Here is a 20,022-nt window from a genome sequence, read left to right as displayed (position 1 = left end):
GACAGGGAAACACATCTGAAACAAAGCGGCAGGGAATGAGAGACTTCCATAGTGCTGGAGAAAAAGTTTTATTAACTGCAAATAAAGACTCATTAGGTTGGAAAGGGTTAATGGATGAAGGTTTTTGTTCCTTTAGGTAAGGCCAGTGGTAGCCAAAGGCATTTTTTCTTCCCCCTCCTAGTGAGGACAGCATTGAATTGTAAATAGAAAGGAAAAAAGCAGCCCAAGGACTAGTCTCCCTAGAGTATCTGGCTGTGGCCTGCAAGGGTGCAACAGGCTACACTGACTGGAAGAGAGTGCAGAGAAAGGCCGTGGTCCCCCATTTACAGGGAAGACTGTGCACGTCGGGGCCTAGCAGGACTGGCTGTGGGGTTGGGTAGGCACGCTGTTTACAAGATGGCGGCGGGCGATTCAAGGGAGGTGAATAACCATAAAGGGGTGGCCATATGGGCGGAATTGGAGGCGCAGTGCGTTGAGGCAGTGTTGGGCTTTTAGGGGTTGCCACCACACCTGAAAGTCCCACCTTAGTTTTAACTTCCTCTGGGGATTTATGAGCCTCCCTCAGGCCAGCGCAGGCCACCCAATGATCAGCATTTATTCCTTCCCAAACAAGCATTTTAACAAACTGATCCCGAAGGTCCCCAGCCAGCAACTTACAACGGAGACTGTGTTCGACCCTAACTACAAAATTTGGCAATGACTCTCCCAGCTTTTGTCCCACCCCCGCGATGGGAGATTCGGTGGGCCCCTCATCCAGCTTGTACCAAGCATTAAGTCCTGCCTGCCTCACTTGTTCACGGTACAGAGCAGGTAGCGCAGCTTGCTGGATCCCCGTAGAGAACCCTTCCCCCATCCCAGCCAGCATAGCATATGTAATAGGGATAGCTGGCTGGGCTGTTTCGTTAGCTTCAGCTCTCACCCGGCACTCCTCCTTAAAGAAGGTGCACCACTTTATGAACTGGAAACTCGGGAGGACTGCCTTGGCCACGTCCAACCAGTCCTTGGGGACGCATGGTTGATAAGCTATATCTTGTAGCAATGTTTGTGCCCAGGGGGAGTTTGGGCCATCCTCTGCTACTGCCTTGCGGAGTTCTTTGAGGTCCTTGGCCTCCCACGGGTACCATTCCAAGGGCCTATTAGCCCCCGGAGCTAAATTAACAGGGTAGGCCTGAGGCAGCAGGTTCCCTGGCCCAGAGTTCACTTCCCTATGCTGCTTTATGTCCACTGGATAAGCTTCCGCAAAGGTCGCCTCATTTCTCCTCTCCCCTCCTGGGCAATCATAAGTGCCCCGATCACAAAGCTCCCTCCATGGCTCTACATAGGGGGAGGCCGCCTCTGCCCCGGGGAGGTATGGGGGTGGTCCCGGCCCTTCTAGGGTGGATGGGCTAGGTGGGACGATTTTTACTTTCGTTTTTACCTCAACAGTTCGTGCCTCCACAGGCTCTCTGCATTCCTGATCAAACTTAGCCCATTTTCTCTCCCCGCCATCTTCCTCTGAGGCTTTAGGCTCTCCCAAGTCTTGCACTTCCTCTTTCTCCCTCTCGCCCTCCGAAGCTAGGGTTATAGCGTCTGGGTGGAAGGATGCTTTAAGGGCAGTATCAAAGTGTCTCTCCCCCTTAAGGGTGAGTTTTTCCACCCATAACCAAGTGTTCCAAGAAAAGAGATTGGCCATCTGAATCCAAAGGGCCAAGGTTATGACAGCTACCCAGACACTTTTTAACATATAGCATAAGGCCTTTAAGGCCAGGTCCTTTTGGGACGAAACTGCATAAACCATACTAAGGTTTTCACTTACCCTGAGAGACCGCTTAGCCTCGGCCGAAAAGTAACTGTTCATGCCGCACGTTGGGTGCCAGATGTTGGGTCTTAGTCCACCCGTACAAGGATGGACTGGGTCCGAGGAAAGGTAATTGCGCCGCTCGCCCGTTCCCCAGCCTCCTGGTCCCAGAGACAATCAGACGCAGCGGGGAGCCAAGTCTAGCAAGGACTCATTTACCTTTTGCATAATAGTACCTTTTATAACACAAAACTGCAGAGTCATTGGGGCAGGGCTAAGGGCCAACCAATCACTTTAATTTGTATGACCTGAATCTGTGTATCATATGTTTTAAACTTGTTGGTAGAAAGAAACTAAAAACATTTTATATGGTTGTGCTTAAGTTTACTGGTTAAACAAACTACACCATGTTAGATATTTAAGAGGTGTTTTCAAATACATGATTCTTAAAATTTATAGAAGGCATTGGACCTTCCGGTAAATGTTTTATTAAGTTCTTATCTAAGGGTTGAAACGGTTTGCTAAGTATTCATGTAATATTGCTATTGTCAGCAAGTGATCTAGGACTTGCTCCCTCATTTCTCTATTCTAAGCCCAACTTGTTCTTTCACTTCTCTATTCTCTTCAAGGTAGGGAACTAATTCTATTATAAAGGAATCTGTAGGATGCACAATTTAATCTTTAGACCTTATAAGAGATGGCTAACATTTTTCTGTAATAGCATAGCCAAAATAAGAACTTAACTAATAATCTCATAGCTAGATTCACATCGCCATCAGCGAAGTATACAGTAAGTAGAAAAAAAAACCTCCCTTTCAGACCAAAGGGAAAGAAAGTTTTAAAGTGAGAATATAATTTTCCTCATGGGCATTGTCTACCTTAGAAAAACTACTACAGAACATGCCTGTGACTATAGACTTGTAGTTCAGGCCACCAAAGATTAGAGATGGGACACGGGCACTCCCTTGACTTGCATCGTCTGGTCTGCTTTAACACAAACCAGGAGGAAAAGAAAGCTAGGCATCAGAAGCAATGGGTGGCAGGCCTATTAATGGCTGATCTGTACAGTGATCTGCCCTCAAGGAGACCCAACAGGCCAGTCCACTGCAGTGGCTTTCAATGTGGTAAGCCTGGGCTTCAGCAGAAGTCAGCTTGTGAAGAGCCCTGGCAGCTCTGCCAAGAGTTGGATCACTGGAAATGGACCTGCCCTGGAATCGAAGGATGCCCAAGTCAGAGCCACAGATCTTATTGGCTCCAAGCTGAAAAGCCCTTCACTCAGCCCAACTTCCAAAGTGACCACTGCAGTTGAGGGGACAGCCAAGTAGGGTCAGCAACATTGCAGGCAGAACTGTAAATTTCTTGTTAGAGATGCCCCCTGCCTTTACCTGGCCAGCTCTCCTCCCAGGCCAGCCAAGTAATGAAAGTCAACAGAGTGCCTTCCCCTAGGAGGTTCACACCTCCCTTAGGATATATCCCATGTGAAGAGATAGATAGGTCTGGGCCTCTTAACTTACAAGGCCTAAAGCCCACCAGATTATTATCAAGCCCCTTCTATCAGGTTCTATTTGCCTCTCAATCAGAAAAATTACTTGTAGCTTAGACAGCACCTTTCTTAGCTCCTCTAATAATGACTCTGTCCTTTGTTCTAGACCCTGTCTAGTGCACTTGGGCCTCATTCCTTTGTAATCATAACCTCTACTCTACCACCAATGGCTCTACTTCCAACCTGTGTGTACTGATGGTCCTCTTCCCCACTTAATGCTGTATAATTGTTCAGACCTGGTTAAGGCCACTCTTAGGATCATTGGTTACTATCCTCACTCTGTCTTTTATGACCTTGTCTAAATATGATCAGAGTCGGGGAACTTGGAAGGCTTCCATAGCCTTGGCAGCTCATGACGACAGCCTAGGGTGGTTACTGGCGCCATAAACTAGAGTGTCAATTTGTTGGGTCAACAACAGGAGCCACTGTGCGCTTGCTCCTGATGTGGGATCTCTGTCCTTAATGTACTGTACATTTTGATTTAATGCTATAACTAGTACTCAAACAGTATGTCTCACTTTGTGTTTCTATGTGGGTGCAAACTGTTGAAGTATTTATACTAAATTGATCTTCTGTATATATAGAATTGAGGATGAATCTTGATGTGAATGGAAAGGGAGAGGGAGCGGGAGAGGGGAGGGTTGCGGGTGGGAGGGAAATTATGGGAAGGGGAAGCCATTGTAAGCCATAAGCTGTATACTGGAAATTTATATTCATTAAATAAAAGTAAAAAAAAAAATTAAAAAAAAATCACCTTATGGGGGGATTTCTATAGGACTAGCCCTATGTCTATACACTTGTTACTAGTTTTGTTACCTCCCCTGATGTTGCGCAGCCAGTTAGTTTTAGTGGTAAACAACTTTGGATTCCGCCCATCTTACTTCCTCTGGGCGCCATCTTACTTGGCTCCGCGTGGCTTCGTTCCGCGTGGCTTCGTTCCGCGCAGCTCGGGCGGGGGCACCCTGGAGCAGCTGCGCATGCGGAGCCCCTGGGCCGGGCCTGGCCTGGCCTGGCCGCACTCATGCCCCACAATTTTTGGTTAGTTTCCAAGTTTCTCTACCCTGATACTCACCTGAAATCCTAACCACATTTGTGGTTCCTGCTGTTTCCTAGAGTTAGCATACATTTTTCAAAAAATCTGACTCAACTAAAAACAGGAAATTCCCTTAGAAAATATGCAGGTGACCAGATGAACAAAACTCCTTAAAAGGAGACGCAAAGTTTAATTACATATTAGCCCAAGAAGAGTTGGTATATACTATCAACTAGTTATATTTCCATCCAAAAATTGCTCTTTCCATTTGAATAATAAATAGAGGAATCTGAAGAAATAAAATAAATTTCCATTCTTAAAAATCAGCTGCTTCTCTTCTTATCATCTTATGATGTGCTAAATGTGTATTATAAGCATTTGCTTATAATACATATACCTATTGTGGGTATACTTTGTAGCTAACATAGTGTCTGCAAAAGCAGAACACATTTCTCCTGAAAGAGTGTGGCTGCAAAATGTGGGAACACAGCTCCTGCTGAAGCATTCTCAGTTGAGGACACATGCTTCCTGGCCACAGGGTGTAGCAACAGGATCTGATTACAGATAAGGAATTGATTAGAGATAGCAAATGACATATTATCAAGAAAAGCATTTAGTTCTCACTGGAACATTGGCTTCTATGAGGACATTAAACTACTTTCCCAGACTTACTTATCTGGTAAACCAGGTCACAAGGCACCCCATCAATGTCTTGACAATCATGTTATAAAGATTATCAAGTAATGTTACAAGTAATTTTATTTATTTGAAAGTCAGAGTTACCAAAGAGAGAAGGAGAGGCAGAGAGAGAGGTCTTCCACCTGCTTGTTCACTCCCCAAATGGCTGGAGATACACTGATCTGAAGCCAGGAGCCTGAAGCTTCTTCTAGGCCTTTCCACGTGGATGCAGGGGCCCAAAGACTTGGGCCATCTTCCACTGCTTTCCCAGGCCACAGCAGAGAGCTGGATTGGAAGTGGAGCAGCCAGTACATGAGCAGGCCCCCATGTGCGATGCTGGCACTGGAGGCGGTGGCTTTTTTTTGGGTGCAGAAGACTTTATTGATGGTGACATGACAAGGTAGGGCTCCCTAAGCCCCTCCCCTCCTCCAGGGGGTCTGGGATGGAAACCGTGAAGAGGGGCAGATTCTCAGTGTGGTGGGGACTGAGTGGGGGCAGGGACTCCCCAGCAGCTGAGGGCCTCTCGTCCTCCGGTGCTCTTGCCGGGGCCGCTGGTTTCAGGGCTCTTACTCCTTGGAGGCCATGTGGACCATGAGGTCCACCACCCTGTTGCTGTAGCCAAATTCATTGTCGTACCAGGAAATGAGCTTCACAAAGTGGTCATTGAGGGCAATGCCAGCCCCAGCATCGAAGGCGGAGGAGTGGGTGTCACTGTTGAAGTCGCAGGAGACAACCTGGTCCTCGGTGTAGCCCAGGATGCCCTTCAGGGGGCCCTCGGACGCCTGCTTCACCACCTTCTTGATGTCGTCATACTTAGCAGCTTTCTCCAGGCGGCAGGTCAGGTCCACGACCGACACGTTGGGGGTGGGCACACGGAAGGCCATGCCAGTGAGCTTCCCGTTCAGCTCAGGGATGACCTTGCCCACGGCCTTGGCAGCGCCTGTGGAGGCGGGGATGATGTTCTGGGCAGCCCCGCGGCCGTCACGCCACAGCTTCCCGGAGGGCCCGTCCAGGCTCTTCTGCCCGGCGGCTCAGGCCGAATGCCACTGCAACCTCCGTGGAGGCCCCGGGCTGCCCCGGAAGTCCGCGCGCGGCCGCTGTGCATTGTGGGTGTCCGCCGCTCGCTACCTCCTTGCTGATGGCTGCACACGGGACGGTTGAGCAGTGCCGGACGGGCCGGTGTTCGGTAGGGCAGGGGGCCTGTTTCCGTGAGGGTGTGCCTGGCCTGGGCGCGGTGTTCCCTTGCAGCGTTTGCTGACCGGGGGAGGAGCCCTGCCACGCCTCTGGCTGTGAAGATGGCCGTCGAGGTCGCTGGCCTGTGGGCCCCCCCCCCCCCCCCCATTTTTCTTTGGTGGCTCAAGGCCGGGATATTTCTGCCTTAATGCACCTGTGACGGCCGTTATATTTAGAATGCGCTGTGTCTAGCTCTGGGTAACCTTGTAATGCCTTAAACTGAAAGGAGGGTGAGCCCCTTGAGCAGCGCGCTGGGCCCCTCGGACTCGCAGCATGGCGCTGATCACGTGGCCTGGCTCTGGTCACTTGGCCGAATGGGCACGATGTCGGGTCTCAGCGGGAGTGCCCGGAAGACCCGGGCTGGTTGTAAGAGAATAGTTTGTTTCAAGAAGCTGGGTTCTATTCTTTGTAGTTGCTATTTGTTACTTTGGTTGGGTTACCGAACAAGCGTTTTAGGTCATATTCTTTCAATTACAGCTGTTGTTAGTATATTAAAAAGCTATCTGTTTGACTATCCCAGGAGGCTTAGTCTGTGTATCTGATACACTGGAATTTATGAGTAATTGATTTTTTTAGCAGCCTCTTCCACTCAAATTAAAAGCAGATGAATAAGTAATAATTTGAGTGACATACTTTAAAAGCCGATGGAAGGTGATTTTCTCGTCAAGTTCTGTTTGTAGCACGAACAATGTGAAAAGCAAGAGAATTATTTTGGTAAGAGATTTTGCTTTACTTTTTGAAGTATTATTTTTCTAAAGAGTGTTTTCCTCGGCCGGCACCGTGGCTCAACCCGCTAATCCTCCGCCTTGCGGCGCCGGCACACCGGGTTCTAGTCCCTGTCGGGGCACCGATCCTGTCCCGGTTGCCCCTCTTCCAGGCCAGCTCTCTGCTGTGGCCAGGGAGTGCAGTGGAGGATGGCCCAAGTGCTTGGGCCCTGCACCCCATGGGAGACCAGGAGAAGCACCTGGCTCCTGCCATCGGAACAGCGCGGTGCGCCGGCCGCAGCGCGCTACCGCGGCGGCCATTAGAGGGTGAACCAACGGCAAAAGGAAGACCTTTCTCTCTGTCTCTCTCTCTCTCACTGTCCACTCTGCCTGTCAAAAAAAAAAAAAAAAAAAAAAAGAGTGTTTTCCTCGACCGACTGAAATACTTTCCTATTTACATTTCCCTGTTCGAGTCACAGGAGGCAAAGCAGAACAGCTGGAGGAAACATTACTCTTTCTATGAAAGAAAGCGCAGAGTTGTTGCCTCGTTGTAGTTGGTGGGCTCTGTCGGCAGCGCGCGCCTCTGCTGCGCGGGCAGCAGGCGCGCAGAGAGGCAGACGTGGGCCTGGGTTTACGTGGGCACGTACATGCAGATTCATATGAGTACCTACTCTAGCATTTAACATTTCTTTATGGGGAAAACATCTCACATAAACATTATCTTCTATATCAATTTTAAATACACAGACATAAAAACATGGTGTCTTTTCTATTTCCAGCTTTTCCCATTACTCCCATCAGTTAACTCTTTATTTATTTAAATAGTAAAAAAAGGCCGGCGCCATGGCTCAGTAGGCTAATCCTCCGCCTTTCGGCTCTGGCACACCGAGTTCTAGTCCCAGTCAGGGCGCTAGCTTCTGCCCCAGTTGCCCCTCTTCCAGACCAGCTCTCTGCTGTGGCCCGGGAGTGCAGTGGAGGATGGCCCAAGTACTTGGGCCCTACACCCACATGAGAGACCAGGATAAGCACCTGGCTCCTGGCTTCGGATCAGTGCAATGCACCAGCCGCAGCGGCCATTAGAGGGTGAACCAACGGCAAAAGGAAGACCTTTCTCTCTGTTTCTCTCTCTCACTGTCCACTCTGCCCATCAAAAAAAAAAGTGCGTGCTTTGACTAAGGAACTATGTTTCAGCTATTCTGAATCCTTCCTTATGTGTTCATCCTAAATAAAGTTCCATAATTCTCTATTTTGCATACAGAATTACTTACTTTTTAATGTATTTCCCATTTCACGTAGTCCGTAAATACATGCCTTCAACCAGAATAAAACCTCCTCTTTGCTTTTGTGGTTATGTGGACTCTTCCTTCCTTCCTGTTCCCATTATATGCGTAACTGCTTTTCTACATCGCACTAATCACACTACATGAGATTTCTTGGAATGACTGTAAACACATTAGTTGTGAGTTCAGTAAATAGAAGCTAGGGTGTTATAATAATTAAATTTTGTGTTACTTCTTTGCATGATGACTATAGAATAGTTAGGTTCAAAAAAATGTTTGTTAAGCTTTCACATATCAGCAGAATTTAGTTTAGTCATTAAGTTGTCAACACCAATAATCGTTTTACAAACTCTTGTGTTTCTGTCATTTTACCTATTTTATTATACAAACACTATGTGTGGGTACCACCAAACAAAACTGGAGGAAATATGCTAATAATATGTGTTTAAATAGTATATTTACTACTGAACTTATACTCTTAATTTAAAATAGCATGTAAGTAGGGCAGTGCCGGCATCCCATATGGGCACCGGTTCAATTCAAGTCTCGGCAGCTCCACTTCCAATCCAGCTCTCTGTCATGGCTTGGGAAAGCAGTGAAAGATGACCAAAGTGCTTGAACCCCTGCACCCACGTGGGAAACCTGGAAGAAGCTTGTGGCTCCTGCCTTTGAATCAGCTCAGCTCCAGCCATTGCAGCCATCTGGGGAGTGAGCCAGCAGATGGAAGACTTTTCTCTCTCTCTCTCTCTGCCTCTGACTCTGCCTCCCTGCAACTCTGCCTTTCAAGCAAATAAATAAATCTTAAAAAAAAAAAATAGTAGCGTGTAAGCAAGTACACACACACACACAATAAGGCTATTCTATTAAGATCTCATATGGAGAATAAAACATTTTTTTCCCTCTGTTTTCCCATACAGTTTTTTAAAACTGGTAAATGCTTTCATTTACCATGAATAGAATCACAAGGAATATAGGTACTGGGATCCTAGGTATGTAGTTCCTTTAAGGGAGAGTTTATAATGCTTAATGTATCTGAAAGGTAATATTGCTAAAAGAAATACACATCTTGCCAAAGAAAGCTAGTTGTTAAAATAAGAAATCAACATTTAGAGCTATTTTAAAAATCTCTCCATATTTTCAATCAAAATCAGTTTTCCTTTATAAAAAAGAAGACTTAAAGACAGCAATGCTGAATACATTTGAAGTAAGATTTGATAAATTCATTGGTTAGGGTTATAAAATTGTTATAAATATGTATTTTATGTCAATCAAATGAAAATAACAAAGTTTTGGGACTGAAAATTTACTCCTTTCTGATGTAACATACTGACATGTGATACAAGAAATAGATTGCTTTTCTTTTTATGGACAATTTTCTTGAATCTTTTGTTTCTTTATATTCTTTGTGAAACTACTTCATCGTTTTCTTAATTTTACTGCTTGCTTACCAAAATTATGCCTCTCACACGATGACTGAAGTTCAAAGTCAGTTCAAGTTTAGTTTTGTAATATGTGCCAGTTAATTAGTTCACTGTCAACAGTAATATAGATGTTCATTTCCAAATGAATGTCTTTATATCCCCACTCCCTGGAACCCTACTCACTATAAGAAGAAATAGGACAAATGCGAAATGAGTTCCTCTTTTTAATTTTTATACATGAATTGAATAGCCAAGTGTATAAAGCATTAACATACTGCTATTTTCCAAGTATATTTTATGAGTAATTTATAAGTACCACCTGTCCACTGCAATTAAGGTAATGTTTATTTTCTTAAATAAATGTAGCTTATTCTATTTGTAGTGTAAGAGTAAATTTATACATTTGAGGAATAGTTTATATTTAAGACCAATCTTTGACCTCTGTTTTAGGTTGGTTATTCATTTGTAACTAAATGCTCCTCCCCAAACACAGTCTGTTTCTCTCCCATGACGTGCCGGCTGGAGCTCTGTTCCCATTCCCTTCTTTTGGTGCATAACAATTTGAATTTATAATCTATTCAGGGAAACCATTATCCTGGTTTGCTTTTGCACTGCTCAACTACACCAGACACAGTAGTTTCAGTGCTAAAAAAATAAATACATATATTGAGAGATGTGCTATACAATCTGAATAGAGTTGATCATCCTAGATCCACTCTACCACAAAAGTGAAACAATTTTATTGAAATAGAATTGTATTTCATTCATTTTTCCATGATATATTTTTCTAATGATTTTTTTCAAGATGTAATTATTTCTAAATTTTAACAAACATGAAAAATGTTCATCATTATGGAGTACTATGTGATTTTCTGTTACATTGTATATAGAGGGAAACATTGAAATTTATGAATTTTGAAATATATTCTCAGAGCACAGTAGTTTTTCTGATAAACATTTGTAATCTAGTTCATGAATTCAATGAAAACAATAATAAAACTAAGAGTGTACTTTTTACTTTTAATGAATTTATCAAATCATTAAATCATCAATGTTAAAGCAAATGTATGATAATTACTGCAACACAATTATCAATTCTCATCTTAGTTTGATATTAATAAAATGGAATATATTTATTTCTTTATTAAATTTGAGATAACATACTTTTAATTTACATTATATTAAAGGCTTAATGGACCACTAATTAAAGACTTCAAATAAACAAAAAATAAATCTTTAAAATTTTTTTTTAAAATAAAGACTTCAACAAGTGAAAAATAACATAGCTCAATGGGAATTTAGGAAAGGGCTATAAACGATAAACAAATGGAAAGAGGCCAACTTCACTTACAAATACTAAATTTTTTTTCAGAATTTATTTATTTGTTTGAAAGGCAGACTTACAGAGAGGCAGAGGCAGAGAGACAGAGAGAGAGAGAGAGAGAGAGAGGAGTCTTCCATCTGCTGGTTCATTCCCCAAATGGTCACAAGGGCCAGAACTGGGCCAGTCCGAAGCCAGGAGCCAGGAACTTCTTCAGGGTCTCCCATGTAAGTGAAGGGGCACAAGCAAATTGGCCATCTTCCACTGCTTTCCCAGGCCATAGCAGAGAGCTGGATGAGAAGTGGAGTGGGACTCGAATCAGTGCCCGTATAGGATGCCGGCACTGTAGGCGGTGGCTTTACCACTACACCACAGCATTAGTCCCTATTTATAGTATTTTAAAAATATATATAAGGTGAACAAATTTCGTGTATTTCATAAATACAGATTTAGGATCCTAGTGATACTTCCCACTGTACCCTCTCTCTTTCCCATGCTCCACCCTCTCTCTTTAGAAAATCAGGCCTCTCCTTGAAATTATCTTCAATATAAAAAAGATGTCAATTTACAGTAACTGAGTTTCAGAAAGACAGTTAATAGTCCTACAAATGGAAATTAACCATTACATTTTCATCTGACTAATTTTTAAATAACTAAGAAAATAGTGTTTAATAATTTTAAATTAGTAGACAAAAATTCTATACATTTATGAAGTACTATGTGATATTTCATTACATTATGATTGTATAATATTCAATCAGCATACATATGAGTACCTACTCTAGCATTTAACATTTCTTTATGGGGAAAACATCTAAAATCCTTTCTTTCAGGGTTTTCTCTTCCAATAGAGAAAAGTATCATACATTGTCACTATCTAGGGTTACCCTACTACAGAAGAGAACCAGAGGACTCTGTAGTTCTATCTAGATACAACTTACCACCAGTCACTCGGCGCTTTCCCATCTCTTCTCTCTTCCCCTTCCTGTCTCTGCTAACCACCATTATATTTTTAATCTCTATGAGGTCACTTATATTTTAGACTCCACAAATGAGTGAGATCATGTGAAATTAGTATTTTAATAGTCAGTAAGTATTACAATTGTCAATTTGAGAATCATCACTTTTCTAGCATTAGCGGTTATTTTATTTTTTATTTTTTTGAATAAAACATACATGTATTCTGGTGAAAAATCTTGAAATCCATGTATAATTTTTTTCATTATATCTATTTCCATGAATTTTATACCATCTGATAGTATTGTTCATGTTAATATGTTATTAATAGGCCGGTGCCGCGGCTCAATAGGCTAATCCTCCACCTGCAGCGCCAGCACTCCGGGTTCTAGTCCCAGTCGGGGCTCCGGATTCTGTCCTGGTTGCTCCTCTTCTAGTCCAGCTCTCTGCTGTGGCCCGGAAGTGCAGTGGAGGATGGCTCAGGTCCTTGGGCCCTTCACCTGCATGGGAGACCAGGAGAAGCACCTGGCTCCCGGCTTCGGATTGGTGCAGTGTGCCGGCCGCAGCGTGCTGACCACTGCGGCCATTGAGGGGTGAAACAATGGCAAAGGAAGACCTTTCTCTCTGTCTCTCTCTCTCATTGTCCACTCTGCCTGTCAAAAAAAAATAAAAATTAAAAAAAATTTAAATGATATTAATATAATGATAACAGATTCGATAGAATTTATAGAGTTCTAAGAATATAATGACATTCTCTTCTTAAAACAAAAGCTGAATTACTTTAAAAACTCTATTAATTTATGGTAAATTATATAATAATTTTCCACAACAATATTTTTAATACATTATCAATTGTTTAACACCTAATGTCAAATATAACTTAAGAATATTATCTGGATATAGTTCTCTCGATAAACTAAAATGAATGAATGAAAATTAAATGAGTCATTAATGCAAGATATGCTATATTTTCATGTTTATCTTCTTTCCTTGGCTAGTAGCAAAGTCATAGCTATTTAGAGATGAAGTTATAGTTTATTCATGCAAAAGCATCTAGTCCTTCATCTCACTCTTAATATAATTGTCTACTTTAAGGGGTTGTGTATCTATTTTCTTGTTGTTTCTGTGAAGTGAAATGCATGTGTGTATGTGCATTCTCTCATGAACATTTCATGACATGTAATTTTTAGAGACGGATACAGTAATACAGTAATCTTCCATACTCATATGGCGTAGTGAAATTCCTTAACTCAGACAAGAATTTATTAATTTTAAAACAGTTTAATAAGAGCCCTAGCTTTCTACGTCAAATAGTCTGTAAATTTAAATTTTGTCTAAAGTCATATTAGCTTCTTATTGTCCTCATTCACAATAGAGGTACCTATTTTTTTTCTTTTCTTTTTTCTTTTTTTTTTTTTTTTTGACAGGCAGAGTAGACAGGGGGAGAGAGAGAGAGACAGAGAGAAAGGTCTTCCTTTTCTTTGGTTCACCCTCCAATGGCCAGCGTGGCCGGCGCACTGCGCTGATCCGAAGCCAGGAGCCAGGTGCTTCTCCTGGTCTCCCATGGGGTGCAGGACCCAAGCACTTGGGCCATCCTCCACAGCACTCCCAGGCCACAGCAGAGAGCTGGCCTGGAAGAGGGGCAACCGGGACAGAATCTGGTGCCCCGACCGGGACTAGAACCAGGTGTGCCAGAGCCGCAAGGCAGAGGATTAGCCTGTTGAGCCACAGTGCCGGCCAATAGAGGTACCTATTGACAGGTAAGTTGTACTGATACTCCTTTAATCTATTATGGGCAAGTTTATTTTTTTTTAATTCAGAGAAGCCAAGAAGTCTAATTTGGTCTAACAGAAAGAGCAAGATAGGACACTTGTGAACAAAGATCTATGTTATTGTCATCTTTCCTGGCCTCGGCCATCTTCACGTGCTACCTGCTCCTCACTCATTCATCACCTGTAAGGTTTTTTTTTTTTTTTTTTTTTTTTTAAGATTTATTTATTTATTTATTTAAAAGGAAGAGTTACAGAGAGGCAGAGGCAGAGAGAGAGAGTCTTCCATCCACTGGCTCATTCTCCAAATGGCCACAATGGCCAGAGCTGCACCAATCTGGAGCCAGGAGACAAGAGCTTATTCCAGATCTCCCATGCGGGTGGAGGGGCCCAGGCATTTGGGCCATCTTGTACTGCTTTCCCAGGCCATAGCAGAGAGGTGGGACAGAAATGGAGCAGCTGGATCTCGATCATGTCCCTTATGGGGTGCCAGTACTGCAGGCGGCCGCTTTACCTGCTACACCACAGCAGCAGCCCTACCTCAAAGTCTTTACAAGATATTTTAAATCTGATTTTCAAATGAATGTTTGACTAGTGGGCTTGCCAGAAAGAAATGTAGATTGCATCTATTTGATCTGGTGGAATCTGCTATTCTTAGCTTAAAATATTAAAATACATTGTCGGGCATTTGCTTTATTGGTTAAGATACCAATTAAGACATTCATATCACGTATGGTACCCTTACCTGGGTTTGACATCTGATGTCACTCTGGATTCCAGGTTTTGCTAATGTGTTCCCTGGGAGGCAAGAGGGGATGATTCAGGTATTTGAATATCTGCCATCCACATGGAATGCCCAGATGGAATTCCCAGCTCCTGGGTTCAGCCTGACCCAACCCTGGCTGTGGCAGGCATTCAGGCATTTGGAGAGTGAACCAACAGGTTCTCTTTGGTTCTCTCCCACACACGTACTCTCTTCTGTCCTCTTGCTATCTCTCTGCCTTGTGAATGAAGCAAATAAATAATTTTTAAATATTTATGTATTTATTTGAAAGTCCGAGTTACACAGAAAGAGGAGAGGCAGACACACACACACACACACACACAGAGAGAGAGAGAGAGAGAGAGAGAGAGGTCTTCTATGCAATGGTTCACTCCTCAACTGGCCACAACGGCCAGAGCCGCACCAATCTGAAGCCAGGAGACAGGAGCTTCTTCCAGGTCTCCCACGGAAATGGAGGGGCCCAAGCATTTGGGCCATCTTCTACTGCTTCCCCAAACCACAACAGAGAGCTGGATTGAAAGTCGAGTAGCCGGCCCTTGAACTGGCACCCACATGGGATGCCGGTGCTTCAGGCCAGGGCGTTAACGTGCTGTGCCACAGCACTGACTGACCCCAACAAACAAATTTTTAAAATTAAACAGAAAAAAGTACACAACACAAAGAAAACAAAATCCTTAGTGATTACTTACTTTAACCTTAACTGTTATCATTTTAAGTGAAGAAGCGATTGTACAGAATCATCTCAGTATAACCCTATTTTGTTAAGTTTTTGTACATAGATATAGATTTTGATAGACCTTCATATTTGTTATCACAAAAAAGTTCACAAATATGTGTGTGAGATGTGTTTGTGTATACTGAAACATTAATAAGATATTTATCATTTTTCATTACCTCATTCTTATTACTTTTCATTACTTGTTTTATTCCAGTACACATTCATCCTCTGGTACACAAGAAACTCAAGTTCTTGTGTGAAGAATATTCACTTAATTCATCATTCATGTTGCTACTGTGGAGTCACCTGCAATGACATTTGTGGAGCTAAAGTTCTTCCTCAGTTTGACTATGTATGCCAACTGGAAAGTGCAGGTAATGGGACTTTAAAAAATATTGGATGTATCTGATTACTTCAAAATTAATTAGATAAGTATTCATTTTCTAATCACAAAGGATTTTTATAGATAAATTTATTTAGTTTGAAAGAGTTACGGAGAGGCAGAGGCAGAGAGAGAGAGAGAGAGAGAGAGAGGGATCTTCCATCCGCATATTCACTCCCCAAATAGCCCCAATGGCCAGGGCTAGTCCAATTTGAAGCCAGGAGCCTGGGGCTTCTTCCTATTCTCCCACGTGGGTGCAGGGCCCAAGAAGTTAGGCCATATTCTAATGCTTTCCCAGGCCATAACAGAGAGCTGGATGGCCATGGTATAGCAGCGGGACTGGTGCCCATATGGGATGAAGTCAAAGCAGGCGGCTGCTTCACCTGGTACACCACAGCACCAGCCCCAACACAAAGTATTTTATAACTCAAACACAACATAAAGTAAAATAAAAGTAACAATCTTTGTCCTTGATTTTTTCCTTTAACTGATCCAACTGAGGAGTGAATCATTGGATGGAAGACCTCTCTCTCTCTCTCTCTCTCTCTCTCTGCCTCTCCTCTCTCTGTGTAACTCTGACTTTCAAATAAATAAATAAATCTTTAAAAAATAATTTGCTTCATTCGCAACTACATCCTACACTTTTTTAAACTAACTACCTCCTAATGCAGGATATGTTTGTGTAAAGAAAATGTGTTCTCTTCTTTCCAAGGAGAACAAATACTCAGAGAGATAAATCTTCAATTCTATATGAAATAAAATGTTAAAAAAAAAAGAAGAAGAAAGAGAAAAAAATGGACTATAGTGAAAGTAGGTTGGAAGGTCAGCAAATTTTTCCATGAGCAAACCTGCTATTTAAGACAGAGATGGAGAATAAAAAGAAGTTGGGGGAATCAGCATACTGGATTATATGTCTGTCTGTCTGTGTGTATGTATAAAAGCATTGGGTTAGAAGAAATGGATCCTTGAGGTCAGGGGGGAGCTCCGAAAAAAGCGTGAAAGTAAGTCTTGTGTGACAGATAACACTGGACCTAAATTTGCAGGTTCAATGTTCTAATTTTTACTTAAGAAGGAATATGAAATCTTTGTAGAGTTTAACACTTTCAAAACAAAGAGAGAGAGAGAGAGAGAGAGAGAGAGAGAGATCATCAAATGAAGAAATAGAATGGGGAGAGTGCAAAATAGCAGGGAGTTGTTTGGGATCTAACGTGAGGCGATACAAGCTGGAAATACATGGAAGTTCTTGTTTATGGACTGAAACTAGCAAGTGATGGAGGTATTGTTTGAACTCCTTGTTTTCTGACATGAATAACTGAAAAAATTATTTCAATACTTTTATTTCATTAAATATATATTTTCTTTTATAGAGTGGCAGTTCCTATCTCAGAATCTAATTTGTTTCATATAAATTTCTGTTCTTAGATTATGATTTAGTAGTATTTGACATATCTGATACAAATTCGATTCCCAATCCTTTAAACTATGTGGTAATTAAATTATTGTAGGGGATATTTCTTCCAACTATGCTATTTTGGCCTCAGAGTTTAGCAACAATCAGTATACTAGTGGTTGTAATGTGTCTTTTCTCAATTAAGGGCTTATTTTATTTAACTGACAGCAGATGCATTTATAAGATGACTATTACATTAAAACAGTGTTGAAATAAACTAACAATTAGCCTTTTAAACAGAAGACATGATAATTTATTTCATCATGCTCATAAAATACTATTCTGGAGAGTTAACAACCTCTAATGACAGAAATACTTATCAGTTCATTAAGCAAATCACACTCAAGACCAAAAGTGGTAGATGAGAGCAATGACTTGTTGAATGTACTATGCCAGCACTAAAAGGGATTTCAGAGACTGTGTTATGAATACCATTTTACAATCAAGTAAAACAAACAGAAACAACAGCTGAGGTTAGTGCGTTTAAATGAATTAACTGGTTTTAGGAATATTTTAGTATTGTGCTTTTTCAGTGGTCGTAAGCACTAGCTTCCTGTTTGAGTCATCTGAAGAACTCATGAAACATACAAATTAATACTGAACTTCCACTGCTGAATGATCTAACTGGGATTGTAGTGAGATGGACACAGAAGATCCTTAAAGCCCCCCAAGTGCTTTTAATATGCAGACTGAGAATACGATCTACTGGTACACAAAAATCCAGCTCATGGACTTCAGTGCTTGCATTCTTTTTATGTTTGATTTCCCTTTACCTCAAAGTGGGAATAATGCTTGCATATGTCCAGCTATTTGTAGGCATTAAATTTTTAGACCTGAAAATGTTTAAAGGGAATATATTCACAATGAACAGACAGCAAATATGATTTTTGAGGGAAAATTTGGGGAGTAGTTGTTTTGGGAAAACACAGTTACTTTTCTTTTTTTTAATTTTTGACAGGCAGAGTTAGACAGTGAGAGAGAGAGAGACAGAGAGAAAGTTATAGACAGTGAGAGAGAGATGAGAGCACACAGTTACTTTTAAGAATGGTAGTAAATATAATCTATATATATACATATGTATATATATACGTATATAGTAACATGGGTATAATAATATGAAGTCAAAATTGCTTTTGGATAAATCAGTGCCGAGCAATTATCAGCAATATATTTAATCATTGTCTCTTCATAAATCTATGGATACCTTAGTGAATAAACTTCATTGTCAAAAATATGAATTATGTAATCCCTATATCTATGAATCTCAATGAAATGGGCTGTCCTAGGGAAGGAAGACCATATGAAAATAGTCAATGGTCAATAAATATTTAAATAGTGCCACCCAGATTAATTTTGAGGTCAGGTATAAGGACTCAGAAACATAACTTTTCACAGAGTGTTTTCAAAAGAAAATAAAATTTAGAGTCAACAAAAATACATTAATAGAATTATACAAATCATGGTAAGATTTCTCCTGGTTGTTGTCAATAAGAACTTACATTTTTCCCTGATAGAATATCACAACAGAGAAATCTTAAATTCAATCCAGTGAGTTTTCATGGGGTGCGTTAATTTTATCAGCAGTAAAATTATTTTAATTAAAGAATTTTTCTAACAGCTAAATGAAGTGTCTTACACGCCCAATCAATTCTTGCTAATATGATTGCTCTACAAGGAAGGGGTGGTAATTAATTAGAAGAAGCTCCTTCAAGGACAATGGGTCTACTCTGCACAATTTGAGAAAGAGCTGACATACACTGCTTCTTTTAAATGTCATTATCTATGTTAATTATATGTATGATTAGGTTTGAGGAAAGGAGCTACTGACAGAGTGGATAATGAGCTGTGAAGTAAAATAAGACAACATGAATCATATTTAAAAAGAGATGAAACCATAACAAGAGAAGGAAATAAAGTGTCTTGAATACCATACCTTTTTAGGCATGTTATTATTGCAGTTGATTTATCTAAATCACATATATACCTTTAAAAATAATTTGTTCTTGTGAACTGTTTTCCTAAGTGAGTAGTGCTTGTTGTATTTGTGAATTGATACTGTGAACCATTATTTAAATTTCTTTTTTTTTTAAAAAAAAGATTTATTGATATATGCATTTAGTTGAGAGGCAGGGTGACAAGACAAAGGGAAAGACAAGAGAGAGAAAGAGCGAGCAAGTAAGAAATCACCCATTCCCTGGTTCACTCCCTAAATGGTCACAAGAGTCATGGATTGACCAGCCTACAGCCAAGAACTCTAAACAACATCCACATCTTCCACATGGATGGCAGGGGCCCAAGTACTTGAAACATCTTTTAGTGCTTACCAGGCATATTAACAAGGAGTTAGATTGGAAACATAGCCAGAACTTGAACCCGTGCCATTAGAGGGTATGCTGGCATCTGAAGCAGCATTTCAACTTTCTGCACCACTACACTGGCCTAAATTTTCTATCATTCCTCTATGAAATAATGGATCTTACTTGTGTTAAATGATGTTACAAGATATTTACTATAATCTATAAATCACAAATTATTTGTAATTTTATAAATATTTCTGTGAGAGTAGAAATTGATGAATCTCCAGAGAAACCTTTATAAGTCATCTGTTTTCTTACCATATCTCACTACCATTATACCTTCTTTAGTCAAGTCTCTGCTATTTACATATTCATTTAGGATGTTAGGACCTTAGTTCAAGATTTTATATAAATCTGAGTTTTTAAAAAAAATTAAACTTAGTTACTCACATTACCTATTTGTTTCAAAAACATGCTTTTCATGAGAGAATTCTGTTAGTTAATTAAATGCACTAATTAAAAATAAATGGCTTTCATGGACAGCAGAAAAGCTACTTGAATGATATGTAATAGAAATAAAGATTCCATGAGATGAACAATTAAAATGTTAAAATGCATAAGATTAAAATTAATGAAAATGTGAAATTCTAAATGGAAAAGTTTACTGCTACAGTA

General features: G+C 41.1%; 2 protein-coding genes across 2 annotated transcripts in view; one reads left to right on the top strand and one right to left on the bottom strand.

Moving 5' to 3' along the window:
• The window catches only part of EYS (eyes shut homolog), a 1,789,541-nt gene that overhangs the window by 127,376 nt on the left and 1,642,143 nt on the right, over positions 1 to 20,022 (top strand). The window contains 1 exon segment of the mRNA XM_062187220.1: positions 15,433 to 15,592. Within this exon segment, the coding sequence (XP_062043204.1) occupies positions 15,433 to 15,592 (160 nt within the window).
• On the bottom strand, positions 5,388 to 6,373 carry LOC133756349 (glyceraldehyde-3-phosphate dehydrogenase-like). Its single transcript, XM_062187072.1, has 2 exons — positions 6,160 to 6,373; positions 5,388 to 6,061 (listed from the first exon to the last, which is right to left on the bottom strand). The coding sequence occupies exons 1-2, from the start codon at positions 6,371 to 6,373 to the stop codon at positions 5,598 to 5,600; spliced, it is 678 nt and encodes a 225-aa protein (XP_062043056.1). The 3' UTR covers positions 5,388 to 5,597.

This window comes from Lepus europaeus, chromosome 3, assembly GCF_033115175.1.
Source record: "Lepus europaeus isolate LE1 chromosome 3, mLepTim1.pri, whole genome shotgun sequence".
Classification (NCBI taxonomy): Eukaryota; Metazoa; Chordata; class Mammalia; order Lagomorpha; family Leporidae; genus Lepus; species Lepus europaeus.
This window is presented reverse-complemented; position numbering and strand designations above follow the sequence as displayed.

Excerpts from the sequence above, each read along its gene's own strand:
- LOC133756349 (XM_062187072.1), bottom strand. The coding sequence starts at position 6,373 with ATGGGGGGGGGGGGGGGGGCCCACAGGCCAGCGACCTCGACGGCCATC. Across the intron at positions 6,062-6,159 it reads GTGCAGCCATCAGCAAGGAG|CCGCCGGGCAGAAGAGCCTG; the intron begins GTAGCGAGCGGC and ends ATTCGGCCTGAG.